The following is a 15,683-nucleotide window of genomic DNA, read 5'->3' as shown; positions in this document are numbered from 1 at the left end:
TTGATGGCCTTCTTAAAACCACTTGAATGTTACTTGAAAACATAACAGGGACATCTGAAAGCTTTATTTCTGCTATCACAAGATCAGCACCAAACTCAAGAGCAGCTGTGACTGAAATCTTTAATATAATTTTCTAGAACAGCTGAGGGAATAAAACTTCCTCGTAAAAAAAAAAGTTTTCTTCACTGTCTGAATTATGAACCACTTGTATTCCATACTTCACCTAGTCTGTAAAACAGATCACCAAAGCTAAAGAAAAAGAACGCAAGTGAACCGCAATCAGTGAATCTTTTGTAAAACCACAGATCACTATAGTAATAATGATTTCTATTGATCCTGCAGGTTTTAATCATTAATGCACCTTTCATTCAGGCATCTCTAAGACAACCCCAATAAACTGCCCAGTGTTCGAGAGCTGATACCAAGTTAAATGAATTCACATACCCAATAAGGATTTTGTATCCATTTACCTTCAAACTTCTGGGGTGTTTTTTTTTTTTTGGTTGTTGGTAAAATGGCCCAGACATAGAGTCAGCGATAACACCCACTGTGAATACTGTAGACGAGTTGTTCTACTTTTTACCTTGGAGTGTCTAGACATGGGATATTTTTTCTGTATGCATTTATAATTAATTAATTCAGATAAAGAGATGTACAGGTACTTTTCTATATTAGAATTTAATGACTAAAAAAAAAATTTTCTTTTGAACTTTATGGACATAAAAAATTGATTCTATTTGTAAATGGGAATTCATGACAAAACTTGGGCAATTCAATGTGCATGTAAATACAAATTTATGATTTATGAGTTCTTTTTAACACAAATAAATGCAGTAGATATGACCTATTTCAATGTAACCAATGGAGGTTACAAATAGGAGAAAATATTTAAAGAGATTGTTGGGCAAAATTACAAGTTCAAGAATATAATTAGTTGCATGCCATTTCCATATTTTTAAAAGGACACAAAAACATTACACCTGAACTTTTTTCATCTAATTTCCACAAGATTTAATTCATTTACAATAATTGGTACATTTAACTTAAAAGGGTTAAGGGGGGGGGGGGGGTTATCTTCAAAGTGTGTTATGTTTTGTTACATTACTTGCTCTAAGAGATGAAATTATACCTTTCCCTGCAAATATTACAAATGAGCCAGAAAATCTTCGAATATATTGAGGGTTATAAGTTTGTGACAAATACAGACAAAAAGCAGATCTACACTGATGTAAATATAAAACAATACTTATTTCTTTGGTTTAATACCTCCAAACCTTTACACAGAGGTTTTTCCAGGTGTATAAATAGCGACGCCTTCATTTTCACATTTTCAGTTTGATAAATTTTGACCAAAAGCAATCTGAAACTTACATATGATATGGAGACAATTAATTTGATTAAATCTATAAAGACAAAAAAGTATACTTATCCCTAAAAATAAGCTAATATGTGGGTTGACCTTTTTGTACTAAGAATGTGGGAAAAAAGATTATTCTTAGTAACTGTACATTGGCATGAATATGACTATAAAAGTTTTCATTTTAAGAATATCAAGAAGTGGTTGCTATCCTTGGGTTTGTTGTCTGTTGTTTTACGTCCTATTTGAGATTTTTTTTTATTCATGAAGAGACATCATCGGCTTCAGGTGAAGTGCCACAAATTTGACCAACACATGGCGTTAAAGGCCTTGGCAATGAGGGTTCTTTATCATTAAAATGCCTACTTTGAAACTGGACCTCTGCTTTAAGGCTATATCCAAAATGACAAGCACTTGACAATGAAAAAGTCAATACTTCTGTTAGATCTTTTAGATTTGATGAAGTGCTGGGATACAGAACTAAAAAAAAAGGACCTCTTGGTTTCGAAATGAGCACCCTATCCACTACTCCAACACACCTGTTAATAGGTAATGTCATACTCCTATGACAGGTCCCCCCTCTCCTTCTTAAAGTCTCAAATTCAACTCTCATGAGCCATTAAATTTTTATGCACATGATTTAATTTCACTACATAAATGACTGGTTGTGAAGTTAATTATCGGGTATTTTCAATACGTGTGCATGAGAATCTCTGATGTCTCGATGTGTATTGAATCCTATTTCTGTTAATTTCCTATCAGTACTGTAGGTTACTTATTATTGACAACATATTTATATACATATTGCTATTTATAGACCTAGCTGACTCGAAAGTTTCATAACGATTGCTCTCTATGCACAGTAACAAACAAATCAGAATGTTACTACATTTACCTGGAATTTGTAATTTGATGACATAAACTACATTAAATCAAATCTTTAATCAAATTTACACGTGTGATGGTGTGATCTCGCTTGAGATGATTAGTGTTAGTACAGTTCTGATCTGTTTTAATGTGATCTCGCTTGGGATGTTTAGTGTTAGTACAGTTCTGATCTGTTTTAATGTGATGGGATGTTTAGTGTTAGTACAGTTCTGATCTGTTTTATTGTGATCTCGCTTGGGATGTTTAGTGTTAGTACAGTTCTGATCTGTTTTAATGTGATCTCGCTTGGGATGTTTAGTGTTAGTACAGTTCTGATCTGTTTTAATGTGATCTCGCTTGGGATGTTTAGTGTTAGTACAGTTCTGATCTGTTTTATTGTGATCTCGCTTGGGATGTTTAGTGTTAGTACAGTTCTGATCTGTTTTAATGTGATCTCGCTTGGGATGTTTAGTGTTAGTACAGTTCTGGTCTGTTTTATTGTGATCTCGCTTGGGATGTTTAGTGTTAGTACAGTTCTGATCTGTTTTAATGTGATCTCGCTTGGGATGTTTAGTGTTAGTACAGTTCTGATCTGTTTTATTGTGATCTCGCTTGGGATGTTTAGTGTTAGTACAGTTCTGGTCTGTTTTATTGTAGATGAGCATCCAACTTAGTGGAGGGGACTCAAAGTCAGATTGCTCGAGTAAATTCAAAGTAGTACCAGATATGACTGGGAGAGATCACTCATTAGAAATTAGCTTGGGCAATTACTCTTGTGGCCAAAATAATGGTGTTGCAGCCAATGTAGGTCATCACAAGTAATTCCCTACCATGTCTATACCATCAACCAAGAGAGCACAATTCTCTACCATGTCTATACCATCAACCAAGAGAGCACAATTCTCTAGCTACACCATCAACCACGAGAGCACAATTCTCTAGCTACACCATCAACCACGAGAGCACAATTCTCTAGCTACACCATCAACCAAGAGAGCACAATTCTCTACCATGTCTATACCATCAACCAAGAAAGCACAATTCTCTACCATGTCTACACCATCAACCAAAAGGGCACAATTATCTAGTTACCATCTCTATACCATCAACCAAGAGAGCACAATTTTCTACCATGTCTATACCATCAACCAATAGAGCACAATTCTCTAGCTACCTGATGTCTACACCATCAATCAAGAAAGCACAATTCCCTACCATGTCTACACCATCAACTAAGAGAGCACAATTCTCTACCATGTCTACACCATCAACCAAGAGAGCACAATTCTCTACCATGGCTACACCATCAACCAATAGAACACAATTATCTAGTTACCATCTCTATACCATCAACCAAGAGAGCACAATTCTCTACCATATCTACACCATTAACCAAGAGAGTACAATTCTCTAGTTACCTGATTTCTACACCATCAACCAAGAAAGCACAATTCCCTACCATGTCAATACCATCAACCAAGAGAGCACAATTCTCTACCATGTCTATACCATCAACCAAGAGAGCACAATTCTCTAGCTACACCATCAACCACGAGAGCACAATTCTCTAGCTACACCATCAACCACGAGAGCACAATTCTCTAGCTACACCATCAACCAAGAGAGCACAATTCTCTACCATGTCTACACCATCAACCAAGAGAGCACAATTCTCTACCATGTCTACACCATCAACCAATAGAGCACAATTCTCTAGTTACCATGTCTATACCATCAACCAAGAGAGCACAATTCTCTACCATGTCTACACCATCAACCAAGAGAGCACAATTCTCTAGTTACCATGTCTATACCATCAACCAAGAGAGCACAATTTTCTACCATGTCTATACCATCAACCAAGAGAGCACAATTCTCTACCATGTCTACGCCATCAACCAAGAGAGCACAATTCTCTACCATGTCTACACCATCAACCAATAGAGCACAATTCTCTAGTTACCATGTCTATACCATCAACCAAGAGAGCACAATTCTCTACCATGTCTACACCATCAACCAAGAGAGCACAATTCTCTAGTTACCTGATTTCTACACCATCAACCAAGAAAGCACAATTCCCTACCATGTCAATACCATCAACCAAGAGAGCACAATTCTCTACCATGTCTATATCATCAACCAAGAGAGCACAATTCTCTAGCTACACCATCAACCAAGAGAGCACAATTCCCTACCATGTCTATACCATCAACAAAGAGAGCACAATTCTCTAGTTACCATGTCTATATCATCAACCAAGAGAGCACAATTCTCTACCATGTCTATACCATCAACCAAGAGAGCACAATGCTCTACCATGTCTATACCATCAACCAACAGAGCACAATTCTCTACCATGTCTATACCATCAACGAAGAGAGCATAATTTTCTAGCTACCTGATGTCTACACCATCAACTAAGAGAGCAAAAGTTTCTTCATTTTTCATTTAAATAAATTAAACATCATTAAGCACTACAACTGTACAATATCAATTATTGATAGTTTACACATATAGTGTAAATGTATATAAATTACGCATTGTGTGATTGGTCCGCGAATAATCCCAAGACCATTCAGATGATCCCAAGACTAAACAATGTCTGTGCGAACCAATCACACAGCGAATACAACAAATTTGTACTCTGTGACCTCCTTTAAGGCGGCCAGTGGAAGAGAAGCCCTGTCCGATCAATGCACACAAGATTGTGACAAATAAGAGAGATGAGATGTGTTTTGAGTTGAAGAGACTTGTAGCATGACATCTCCCTGACTTACCGCTCACTAAAATTCCTTAGGTAATTATTTGGAATATGTGCCTCCGAAACAGGGACCCCGTTTGTTTACAAATTTTTGTTTCATACCTTGTGTATTTTATTATACCAGTAGAAGGTCAATCTCTAAAGCTTACAAAAAGCGTAAAACAGTTACATAAATCAAAAGAGGGATGAGATAGACAGGGATTTCACATATTTCTGAAAAATTATTGCCACAAAAAAAAAATCCCCCAAAAAAGGGAAGGGGTGTTAAATAATATCCATACTTCAGGTGCCTGTGACTTTTACCACATTATAAGCTTAGATCGAGACAACTCCAATACACATATCAAACATGTTCATTAGCAAAATGAACTTGCTCATATAACACATTTCTTTTGCAAAGGAATTCAAACAACTTTAATAGAAGTATATTTTCATAGCACAACAACTTTAATCATTTTCAGCAACATGCTTCCCCCTCCTCTTTCCCTTGGGTAAATAACCACTTTCATAGCATACAGTAAGTTCTCTCTCTCTCTCTCTTGCTTTAATCTGTCATTTTGTTTGAATAGAAATACACTTACGTTTAATTCGACAAACTGAAGTTCCAATGAATATGATAAAATCCTACTAAATATAGGTACCTCAAAAGTGTTGGCTATGTTGGCGACAGGAGGTCTTGACCACTGTTTGGAATGTCCAGATCCCTGGTCACCATTTAGATTCCACAGTCCAATTCTGTCTGTGGGTTCCCCTTCCTCTGCTTCCTTCCCTGAGGGCAAGCTCGAGTCCTGAAAAGTTTGCTCCATTCGCTGTGGTTCACCATAATGTCCCCAATACGAGCCATCCGATCCTTGATCCAACCCCTGCTTCTTGCAGTTCCCAGCCCAGGCCTCCATTCAACATCAATTCATCTAATAACATAGACACAGAAATATTACAAACAATAAAAAGTGACTGTATGTACAGTTTTGGTGTACTCCTGATAAAGATGAAGTAAAGGATTGCATGGTATAGCCCATTAAATGTGACTAATTTCAGTGGGAAAACAATTGCAGACAATAAAAATATTCATTTCTGACTTTAAAATGCAAAAAATGACACAAAATTAACATAAACATTATCATGTTTCGACACACAAGAATTGATGTTTGAAAAATACATACTGAAGACTTCATAAATGAATTTAAATTAAAAAAAAAACAAAAACAAACATTTTTGGGCCAAAACTAGGTCATGAATAAATCAACAAAATTCAAGCAGTGCAATAGCTTTTTGGTACTTAATCAATTAGGTAGTTCACATTAGTGATGTACCGATTATCGCCGACTTTCGATTGTCGGTCGCTATAACTGAAACGATGTGAATAATCGATTGTCATTTTGAAAATCGCCGACGTCAGTAATTAAAAAAAAAAAAAATACAAATATTCCTGCCGCGACTTAACTAAAATCCAAAATGGCTGACGAAGCTGAATCATCCGATAAAATTGAATATTGTTTTAATGTCCCTCTTGAGAATCTTTCACTCATATGGAGACATCACCATTGCCAGTGAAGGGCTGCAAAATTTAGGCCTATGCTCGGCGCTTACAGTCTTTGAGCAGGGGGGGATCTTTATCAAGCCACACCTGCTGTGACATGGCCTGGGACCTCGAATTTTGCCTCTTACAACAAGCAAGGGGTATTGAGGCTCTATTCTATACTGGATCCCATAAGAACAACAACAAAAGTCAAGAGATCTATCCCTATTCCGGGAAAACAAAATCGAAAATATGGGATTATTAACTTTAAATTTCTAATGAGTTTAGACGTCTCCATATGAGTGAAAAATTCCCGAGAGAGACGTTAAACAAGATACAATCAATCAAATGATTTTATTCCAATTAACTTAATATTTAGGGTAAAAAATAAAGTAAATTCAATATATTTATGCCATAAATTTGAAATGAATAAAATTCGATTATTTTTCGATTAATCAATCGAAAAGGTGCATCCGATTAATCCGATCATCGATTAATATTTTTTTCCCCGATTGCCCATCACTAGTTCACATATATATGTTTAATTCAAAATGGAACAAAAACTCCACAAGGTGGGGCATATCCCCCTGCAACAAGTGTCTACAAGCTTTTTCTATGAAGTCCAAAGTGACCTTGACCTTTGAACTATTGACCTCTAACTCATTACGGTTCTTCCTCTCTTGATAACAAATCTGCATGTGAAAATATCAAATAAATCATGTACCATTTGTGGCTGTAGAGTATCAGGTCGCAATAATGGCAACTTAGAAATATTTCTGGTCGTCATTTCCAAATTTCTAGTCACCATTTTCAAAATTTCTACTCACCATAGTAAAAAGTTTTTGTAAATAAGACTTATACAAGTTTTTTTTAAATTTGAATATCTTTCAAGTAAAAAATCAACACCCATGCATGCGTTTTGTTTGTTTTATTTTTAAACTGAATAGAAATGTGCTGTGAAACATGCTGGATGCTAACAAGTCAAGTATTAATCAGGCAAAAGTTGTATTGCATTTGGGCTTTTACTATGAAGTCCTGTAGCGACCTTGAACTTTCACCATTGAACCCCCAAAATCAATAAATTCTTCTCGCTTGATCACAAAGCTACATATAAAGTATCAAATCAAGCAAGCAAAAATGTGAACTATAGCTGGTCCACAAGATTTTTCTATGAAGTTCCATAGTGACCTTGATCTGTTGACCCCTAAACCAATAGAGTTCTTCCTCTCTTCATAACAAAGTTACCTGTGAAGTATAAATCAATCTTGCAAAAAATGTGGCCTGAAAGTGTCTAGAAGCTCAGTGTTATACACACCCTCTCACACAAACTGGCCCAGTTTCTATATCCCCTCTCGCAATGAGTTGTGAGGGGATAACGATTTTAAAATATGGAGGTATGTATAAGTTTGCTAGACCATGTTTCACTACATATCAATATGTGGGATCCAGTTCTGAATAACCTATGATAATGGAGGACTTATCGAATATAGGCAATCTCCAAAACATTTGAAGACAGCAGACTCTCATTCAGCAACTAGCTTATATCAACACCACATAACTTCTGAATTTAAGGGATCATATTGAAAAAGGAGTTGTAAGCAGCAATGCAGTGTAACATGTATACAGATAGTTTTAACACAGAGAATCTACACACAGCAACATGACCATGTGCTAGCAGCTGCCACAACACACAGCAACATGATCATGTGCTAGCAGCTGCCATGACACACAGCAACATGACCATATACTAGCAGCTGCTATAACACAGCAACATGACCATGTGCTTGCTACCAGTTGCCATGACACACAGCAACATGACCTATACATACAACAAATCTTGTCATTTGTGATATGTACACCGTACACAAAATCTACAAGCTTTTGTATCTTCACGCTACACATGTAAATCATTTGTCTAGCTTTTTTTAATGGCATCTACAAACCCATTTTTACTATTGAAAGACCAGATTTTGTGCTTCACGTTTGGTTTATTCTGCTTGGTTAGTGTAAAGAAAATACTATATTTCAGGAGTGAACTGTTCTCTGCAATAGTTACTTGTATAAATTTATTAGTGTTGATGTACATGCGGAGAGATTAAAAATTTAGAAAAGTGTTGCAATATAACCTGGTTTGGGTCAGTTTACACTTTACAATCCGTAAAATAGATCATAAATAAAAAAGCATAAACTAGCCCAAACCCAGTTATATCAAGTTATATTCCCGAAAATTAATATTCATTTCCGGTAATTTAACGCAAAAAGATAAAAGCAAAAGTCTTTGTTTTATAAAAAATGCACATAAAACACTAATACAAATCACTTGTGCTGCACAAGGATTTACTTAGTAACCAATGACAATGCATCGAGCTGTGAAGGCACCCATCTTCCCTCTAGATTTATTTATCTAATTTGAAAATGTAAGTATTGAAGACCTATGGAGTTTGCTACGAATCTTCATAACAGAAAATATGAGTAGGCTATGCATGTGATGCATACTTCTCTAACCCTTTACCGCCACGGTGGCTGAGAGGTTAGAGCGTTCGCCTCGCATGCGGAAGACCAGGGTTCGAATCCCGGCCGCGACAGACCTAAGTCGTTAAAACAGGTAGTGACAGTTCCATAGCCCAACGCTTGGCATCAGGTGTGAATGTCATGGGTCCTCTGAGATGACCCGTGTCACAGTAGGTGTGGCACACTAAAGAACCCTCACTGCTCAATGGCCACAAGCGCCGAGCATAGGCCTAAATTTGAAGCTCTTCATCAGTCTTGGTGACGTCTCCATATGAGTGAAAAATTCTCAAGCGAGACGTTAAGCAAGATACAATCAATCAATCAATCTAACCTTTTAAGGTGGGTCCTTAGTCCTGGATTTTGGGGGTTTAGGTAGCATTTTTTTGTTTGGAATCAATCAATTAACATTCAGAGTAATGAAAGAAGGCAAAACAGTTAAGGACTTCCATATTAATTTTCATTACATACACCACTAAAGTCATGTACCCCGATGTAGATTTTTATGAAATTCATTGGAAACAGTTATTTGTTGTTATTTTAATATAAAAACAACAAAATATTTTTTGAATTGCATTTATTTATCGGGAAACATGTCAATAACTAAAACACGTGTCATTTTCAATATGTTCATCAAGTTTTAGAATAATATGTGCAAAATTATATTGAATTAGCGTTATTCTCCAAAATGTTAAAAAACAAACAAATGTGGACGCATTTTCCTTATAGCATGGTTTACATATCATTTTTTCTGTTTATATTAGTAGAGTTACATCAGTTATAGTTATTTATGGGGAAAAACCCATACCTTTCCTTAATAATTTCAAATCTAGAGCTTCCAGATTATGTATACCCCCATAAAAAAAACTGAAGCCTGGCACCATACAGCTGAGCTATTTAAAATCACTCGGGATTAAAATTTTATGTAATTTCATGAATAGACACAGATAATAATTCCTTGTCACCTTGGTAAAATGTTTGTCAAAAATAAAGGAAATCTATCACATTATGGACTTAATAAATAATTTAATGAAAACAGAGTTATTGTCCTTGGATTCAATATTTTGAAACATATCATTGACTATTCAAATATAACTAAGACTTTTGAAATATTTTATGGCTAACAAGATTTTTTACAATAACTATTGAAAAAGATTCCAACAAAATTTATGTTCCTGTCATTAAATCATTGACTTTGCAATATCCTATGACGTCACAGGAGTGTGGAACTACGTTAAGACTGACTTTGAAGTTGCTCCGACATAAAAGATGGGAAATTGTTTAGTCTTTGACATCACCCCCCCCCCTCCCCAAATAATTATAATAATAATAAAAAAACCAAAATACCCAGGTTTTCAAATATCAGAAAATCCAATTATTTACAGGTTTTGATTTTAAGAACATTTTAAATTACATCAAAACTTACCATTGAATGCAACATCATCTCCGATTATATTCCGACACAATAAAATAAATAGACCTAAACTAGTGACTAATTGCAATCCACTAGGCATGATGTCATATCTGATAAAATGTGACGCATTTTTTGCTTTGAAAGGTGGATCAAGCAATACCCCCATTAGAAATGTATTTCAAAATGAAATCGCAAAATTTGCAAACACTTGGTATATCATAAATTTGAATAAAATATCTTTGTATTACACTATTATTCAATATCATACAAAGAATATATGTAATTTTTACCAGTATTAGCATTAAAGTATCCTAGTTTATACATCTAGCTTGACATCAACAAAACATTCCATCTTTTAAACAGAAGTGTCTTTTTGTACACACTGACTCTCTATTTCATAGAACATCTACTTCTTAACACTGCTGCAATGTAAATGAAAAAGAAAACGAAAAAATTAAAAAAAAGTAGTGCCGTCCTGAGTTGCAATGGGGTGTGTCCCAATACCCAAACCAGATTATACAAAATAAATGGCATATCCTTATTATCCTAGTTTGCATTTAACCAATCAGAGACAAGAATACAATAAGAATTAAATTACTAAATTGTAACAAAACTTCTACTTGTCAAGTTATTTTTACAAGGGTGATCAGTAATAACAACCCGTTTAATTTTCGTCAATCAAGAAATATGTTTTTAAAAGAGAAAAAGCAACACGAATCAGAGCCAACTCTTAGTGACATTCACAATGATAGAAGGCAAGCAAAATTTAACCCAACGTGAACGGCAGATTTTCCTTGGGTGAAAGGCAAAGCATTACCTGCACAAGCATTCTGCATGATTTGCAGTATGAAATTTTCATTTGGTCATAGGGAAAAAGACGGAAACAGGCACAGGAATTGTTCCACGGTACTATGGACAGTCTGTTGTGTTCTACATTTAACATTGAGGGAGACTGTTCTCAAAATGATCCCCCATCCCACTCCTCGTCTGAAATTCTAAATGAAGCAAAGGTTGCTTGCAACATGGCTTAAGTTATAAATGACGTTACTTCATGCTACATTGAATATAAGTTAAAGAATCAAATATGACCAATCATTATTGATTTATATGACCAATCATTATTATTAATGAGCTGTTCCTAGCAAAAAGAGCCCTTATATTAAAGGCCAATTCAACTTAATTGATAGATTATCATCCCCGGCCGCCCCTCAAAAATTGGCCTGCCCCAAATTTTTTTATTTTGCGAAACTTGCAATTTCCGGAATATTTTCATGTCCCACTCCGGTATTTACACTTCTTGTTTACATTTCCGGTATAGGAACGTGAAAAGTCATGTGAAGAAAATAGATTTATATGGTTTTTTTAATTTCTCACGTTCTTACAGACGTAAATCTTGAAGTTAGGTATATTTCTGTTATATCCTTAAATTAAAGTTTAACCTGGAATTAGTGTATGAAAATAGCATAGATTGATATCCATCTGCCATTAAATGATGCGGATCTGTTGGGGAAAAAAACTCGTTTGTCTTTAATATTTTTCTTAGAAAATAAAAATTAAAAAATAAAATCCTCCCACCCGCCCCATACTTTTTGCTGACCCTGGATGATAATCTACTAATTAAGTTGAATTGGCCCAAGTATATTAGTGCTAAAGTGTGAACTATAGAGAACATCTCTCAACATATTAGAGCAATGTTGATTGTCGTTAAAATATTAGTCAATCAAAGATGACAACCAACTCGTGATTGGTAATCGTGAGCTTTTTCTTTACAAGTATGTAAAAAATGACGTCACATTTTTTTAATTATGATGTGTTTTTAAAACACTGTTGGATAAGGTAAGGGTATTTTTTGCTAGGAACGGTTCATTTGATTTTTTAAGAAGTTCTTTGCAAATTTTTGATGACCAGACCATTGTACAGCTTTTTCACCAAATTTTCAGATTTTTCAAGGTTCCCGTACAGTTTTCAAACTTATCACATGACCATGTATACACTGGCAGCTGCCAAGACAAGAGGAAAAGAGGGACTTGCTCATGATAAGCTTTGGGCAAAAACTTCAGAATTTAACTTGAGATAGATTTTTAAGCATGGAAAGTAAGAAAGGAGATGGAATCCCGGACATAATTCCACCACAATATGCTACCTATGAAACAAAAACAACAGAGTGGTTTGATTTGAGCTCCAATGAAGATGTTCAATGTTATGAGAGTCCTACGACAATGCACTATCTGATGTTTCACAAATTCAGAAGGTAAAAAGATCCCATTAATACCCTGCTACCAAATAAATTCCTGATTTTCAAAACTCATTCATCATATCAATCATCTACATTGTGTTTTATAAACAAATTGCTCATTTTCTAACTTGCAACCATAAGAAAAATAAATTTCTTAACTGCCAAGAAATCTCCAATCAAATATACAGTGTATTCCTACAAGTATCTCCCTTGCCAAAAGTAACAATCCAATCTCCGAATTAACTCCTCACTTCAGGATAACTATATACTTTATAAAGTGATTGTCCCCCATCTTCACACAATCCTGTCTGATGACATGCACTTAACATTGTTCTGCAATGCATATATAACAAAGGGGGGCAGGTGTTTAATCCTGAAGTGTCTGCTCCCATCTCATCAGCTGACTGAGCAGGCATTATTCTGAGAGGCAGTGTTGTCATTTTTTTAGTAGACACTGTAGCAGTGATTAATCTGAACAACCCTACACTAATTCTCCATATTATAAACTAAAATACAGTGTGATTTCTTAAGGACAGTTTTTGTGTTGACATATCAAGGTCTGATAAAAATGGGAAAAATAATTACATTTTGTACATACGAGGAGGAATGTGAAATCCATACTTAGTATAAAACTAAAGACAAACTCATTCCAGTGGTGGATTTTGAGTCCCTCCCCTCCTCCACCTTTTCACCTAAAATTTACAAGGCCTTACTAGCATATATAGATGAAAACTCCAGATTTGGCACACAAGATGGCTGGGTAGTTTGGCCAATACTTGGCTTTCACATGTCGGCCACCCTTTTTGGAAATCCTGGATCTGCCACTGCATTCTTATTTCCAATACCATTACAACTGCATGTCAACCATGGCAGTATTTTCCTTCATCTAATACAGGATGGACCTGAACCAAAACCAAGTCATCAATCCCGATTCTACTAAACCTAACTTTAAGCCACCTTCCTTGAATTTTACTAGGACCAAGATAAACAAGATGTATTTGTGAAAACACTGATGTCCTAATATTGCAGCAAAGTAATGATGGTATCCAAAGGGAGGTTTTATCACAAGGAATACACATATGAAATATGAAGGCCCTATCACTAACCATTCAAATGTTATGACCAAGGTTAATTTTGTTTTAGAAGGAAGTCAAACTCCAAGGTCAAGGTCATGAGGTAAAAAAAAATGTTGGTACTACATGAAAGGCCAATTGAAATTAATTGATAGAATATGATTCCCGCCCACCCCGATTTTTTTTTATTTTCGCAAAAATTACGATTTTAAATAAACTTGCTTCTCAGTGACATGAGTGAATGATTAAAGTCACAGAAATGTTGGTTTTATATCTTCTACCGAGGATTCTTTGAATGTTAACTTGATTGACACTTTATGTGATGTCTTTTGTCATTTGTTTTCTCAAGGAAAATAAAAATTAAAAAATAAAATCCTCCCACCCACCCCATATTTTTTTGTGACCCCAGATGATAATCTACTAATCAAGATGAATTGGCCAAAGGTCTTGTCAACAGGAATATGCATGTGAAACATTCAAAAGTTATGGCCAGGGTTAAAGTTTTTCAAAAGTAGGTCAAACTCCTTCCAAGGAAGAAACAAAGCAGGCTTATGAAATTGAAATAAAAAAAATAAAATAAAATAAACCAGCCAAGGTTGTTTTATTCTTAATGGACTAAAGAATTTCCACACTGGGTAGAAGTTGAAGAAATAGAAAATGTTGTGTTTTAAAATAAAAGCATCAATGATGAGACTCAACTTTTTTCTGAGAGACATAGGTCTTAGTGTAAACTTAATTTATGTCATTTGAATTAAGTATTCAAATATGGAGAAATTATAAGTTTTCTGGAAAGTTGCATGGTCAGGGCTTGTGGATGCAAGGTCAAGTTTAGTAAAAATCATTTGAAGTAGCCTGACTGGTCTAGTGCTCAAAAAGAACCTATCAATGAACCATGGTTAGATGAGCCCCAACATCAAAGAGAGAGAGAGAGAGAGAGAGAGAGAGAGAGAGAGAGAGAGAGATGTAACATCCCTATAATGATAACCACCCCCATCCCCCCCCCCCCCCCCCCCCCCCCAACTATTTGTTTATCAAGATACCAGATTCCGTCTCCTCTTCATAGGGTCAGATCATGTAATTCAGACGTTTTGGACTAGATGTTTTTCAAATACTACATATCTACTTCACGTAGTAAACACACCGACTTCCTTTCTCTTCTATTATCGTCAGTTTATTTATAGATCGATCGAATATTTACAACATCTTACAATATAGTTCAACCGAATTACTCGGACGTGCAAGCTGTTGTGAACAGACAGCAATCGGAGAATATTTTCACACTCTTAATACCTGATTATGTTTTACCAATAGTTAACTGCACTTATATTCAAAACAAAATGCAACTGATAAACGAGAATCGGTCATAAAAAACACACATCCTACAACACGCTTTATTGACAAGAGGTCATCCATATTGGAAGGCCGTGCACGTACGATTTCGCGGGGTTTTTCATGCTTCACAAACGCGCACCTGTTAAAATTTGAGACAAAATACGGATCCCTAATTATGGCACACGTTACCAAATGATTATGTTTTCTCACCTGCATTGAAATAAACCCTTATAATAGGAGCTCCCCTCTCCCACCTAGTTCTCAGCTCGTATGCAAATCAGGCCAATACAGACAAGTCACGTGGTTGACGTATATTGTGATCGAGACTGAAATTTTTTGACATTACTTGAAACGTGATCAAACATATCGTCATGCTCGGGTGGGGCACGGCGTATAGATTTCTATATATATAATATAGAGAGAGAAATACATTTTTTTTAAAATTACAAATCAAGCGTCTCCATGAAAAAAAGAAGAGATGAGCAGCAAATTAAAAAGGTCATTTCTGAGCCGTGGGAAAAGTCATCTCAGCATTTTTCTGCTCTTGAAAGAAAACCCCGATTGTTTGGAGAAAGAAAAAAAAAAAAAAAAAAAAAAAAAAACCTTTGATATT

At 35.4% G+C, this 15,683-nt stretch overlaps 1 protein-coding gene and 1 non-coding gene across 2 annotated transcripts in view; one reads left to right on the top strand and one right to left on the bottom strand.

Annotated features, from left to right (window-relative positions):
- Window positions 1–15,393, bottom strand: part of LOC125668102 (methylcytosine dioxygenase tet3-A-like) — a 48,258-nt gene extending 32,865 nt beyond the window's left edge. The window contains exons 1-2 of the mRNA XM_048901881.2: window positions 15,281–15,393; window positions 5,630–5,899 (exon numbers count right to left, since the gene is read on the bottom strand). Of these exons, the coding sequence (XP_048757838.2) occupies window positions 5,630–5,884 (255 nt within the window). The 5' untranslated portion in view covers window positions 5,885–5,899; window positions 15,281–15,393. The remainder of the gene's footprint in view (window positions 1–5,629; window positions 5,900–15,280) is intronic.
- Window positions 9,021–9,092, top strand: Trnaa-cgc (transfer RNA alanine (anticodon CGC)). The gene has a single exon. It is a non-coding gene; the product is annotated as a tRNA-Ala (tRNA).
- Window positions 15,394–15,683: the final 290 nt, after the last annotated feature.

Source organism: Ostrea edulis, chromosome 4, assembly GCF_947568905.1.
Source record: "Ostrea edulis chromosome 4, xbOstEdul1.1, whole genome shotgun sequence".
NCBI classification, from domain to species: Eukaryota; Metazoa; Mollusca; class Bivalvia; order Ostreida; family Ostreidae; genus Ostrea; species Ostrea edulis.
The sequence above is the reverse complement of the archived record's forward strand: the minus strand, read 5'-3'. Positions and strand labels throughout refer to the sequence as shown.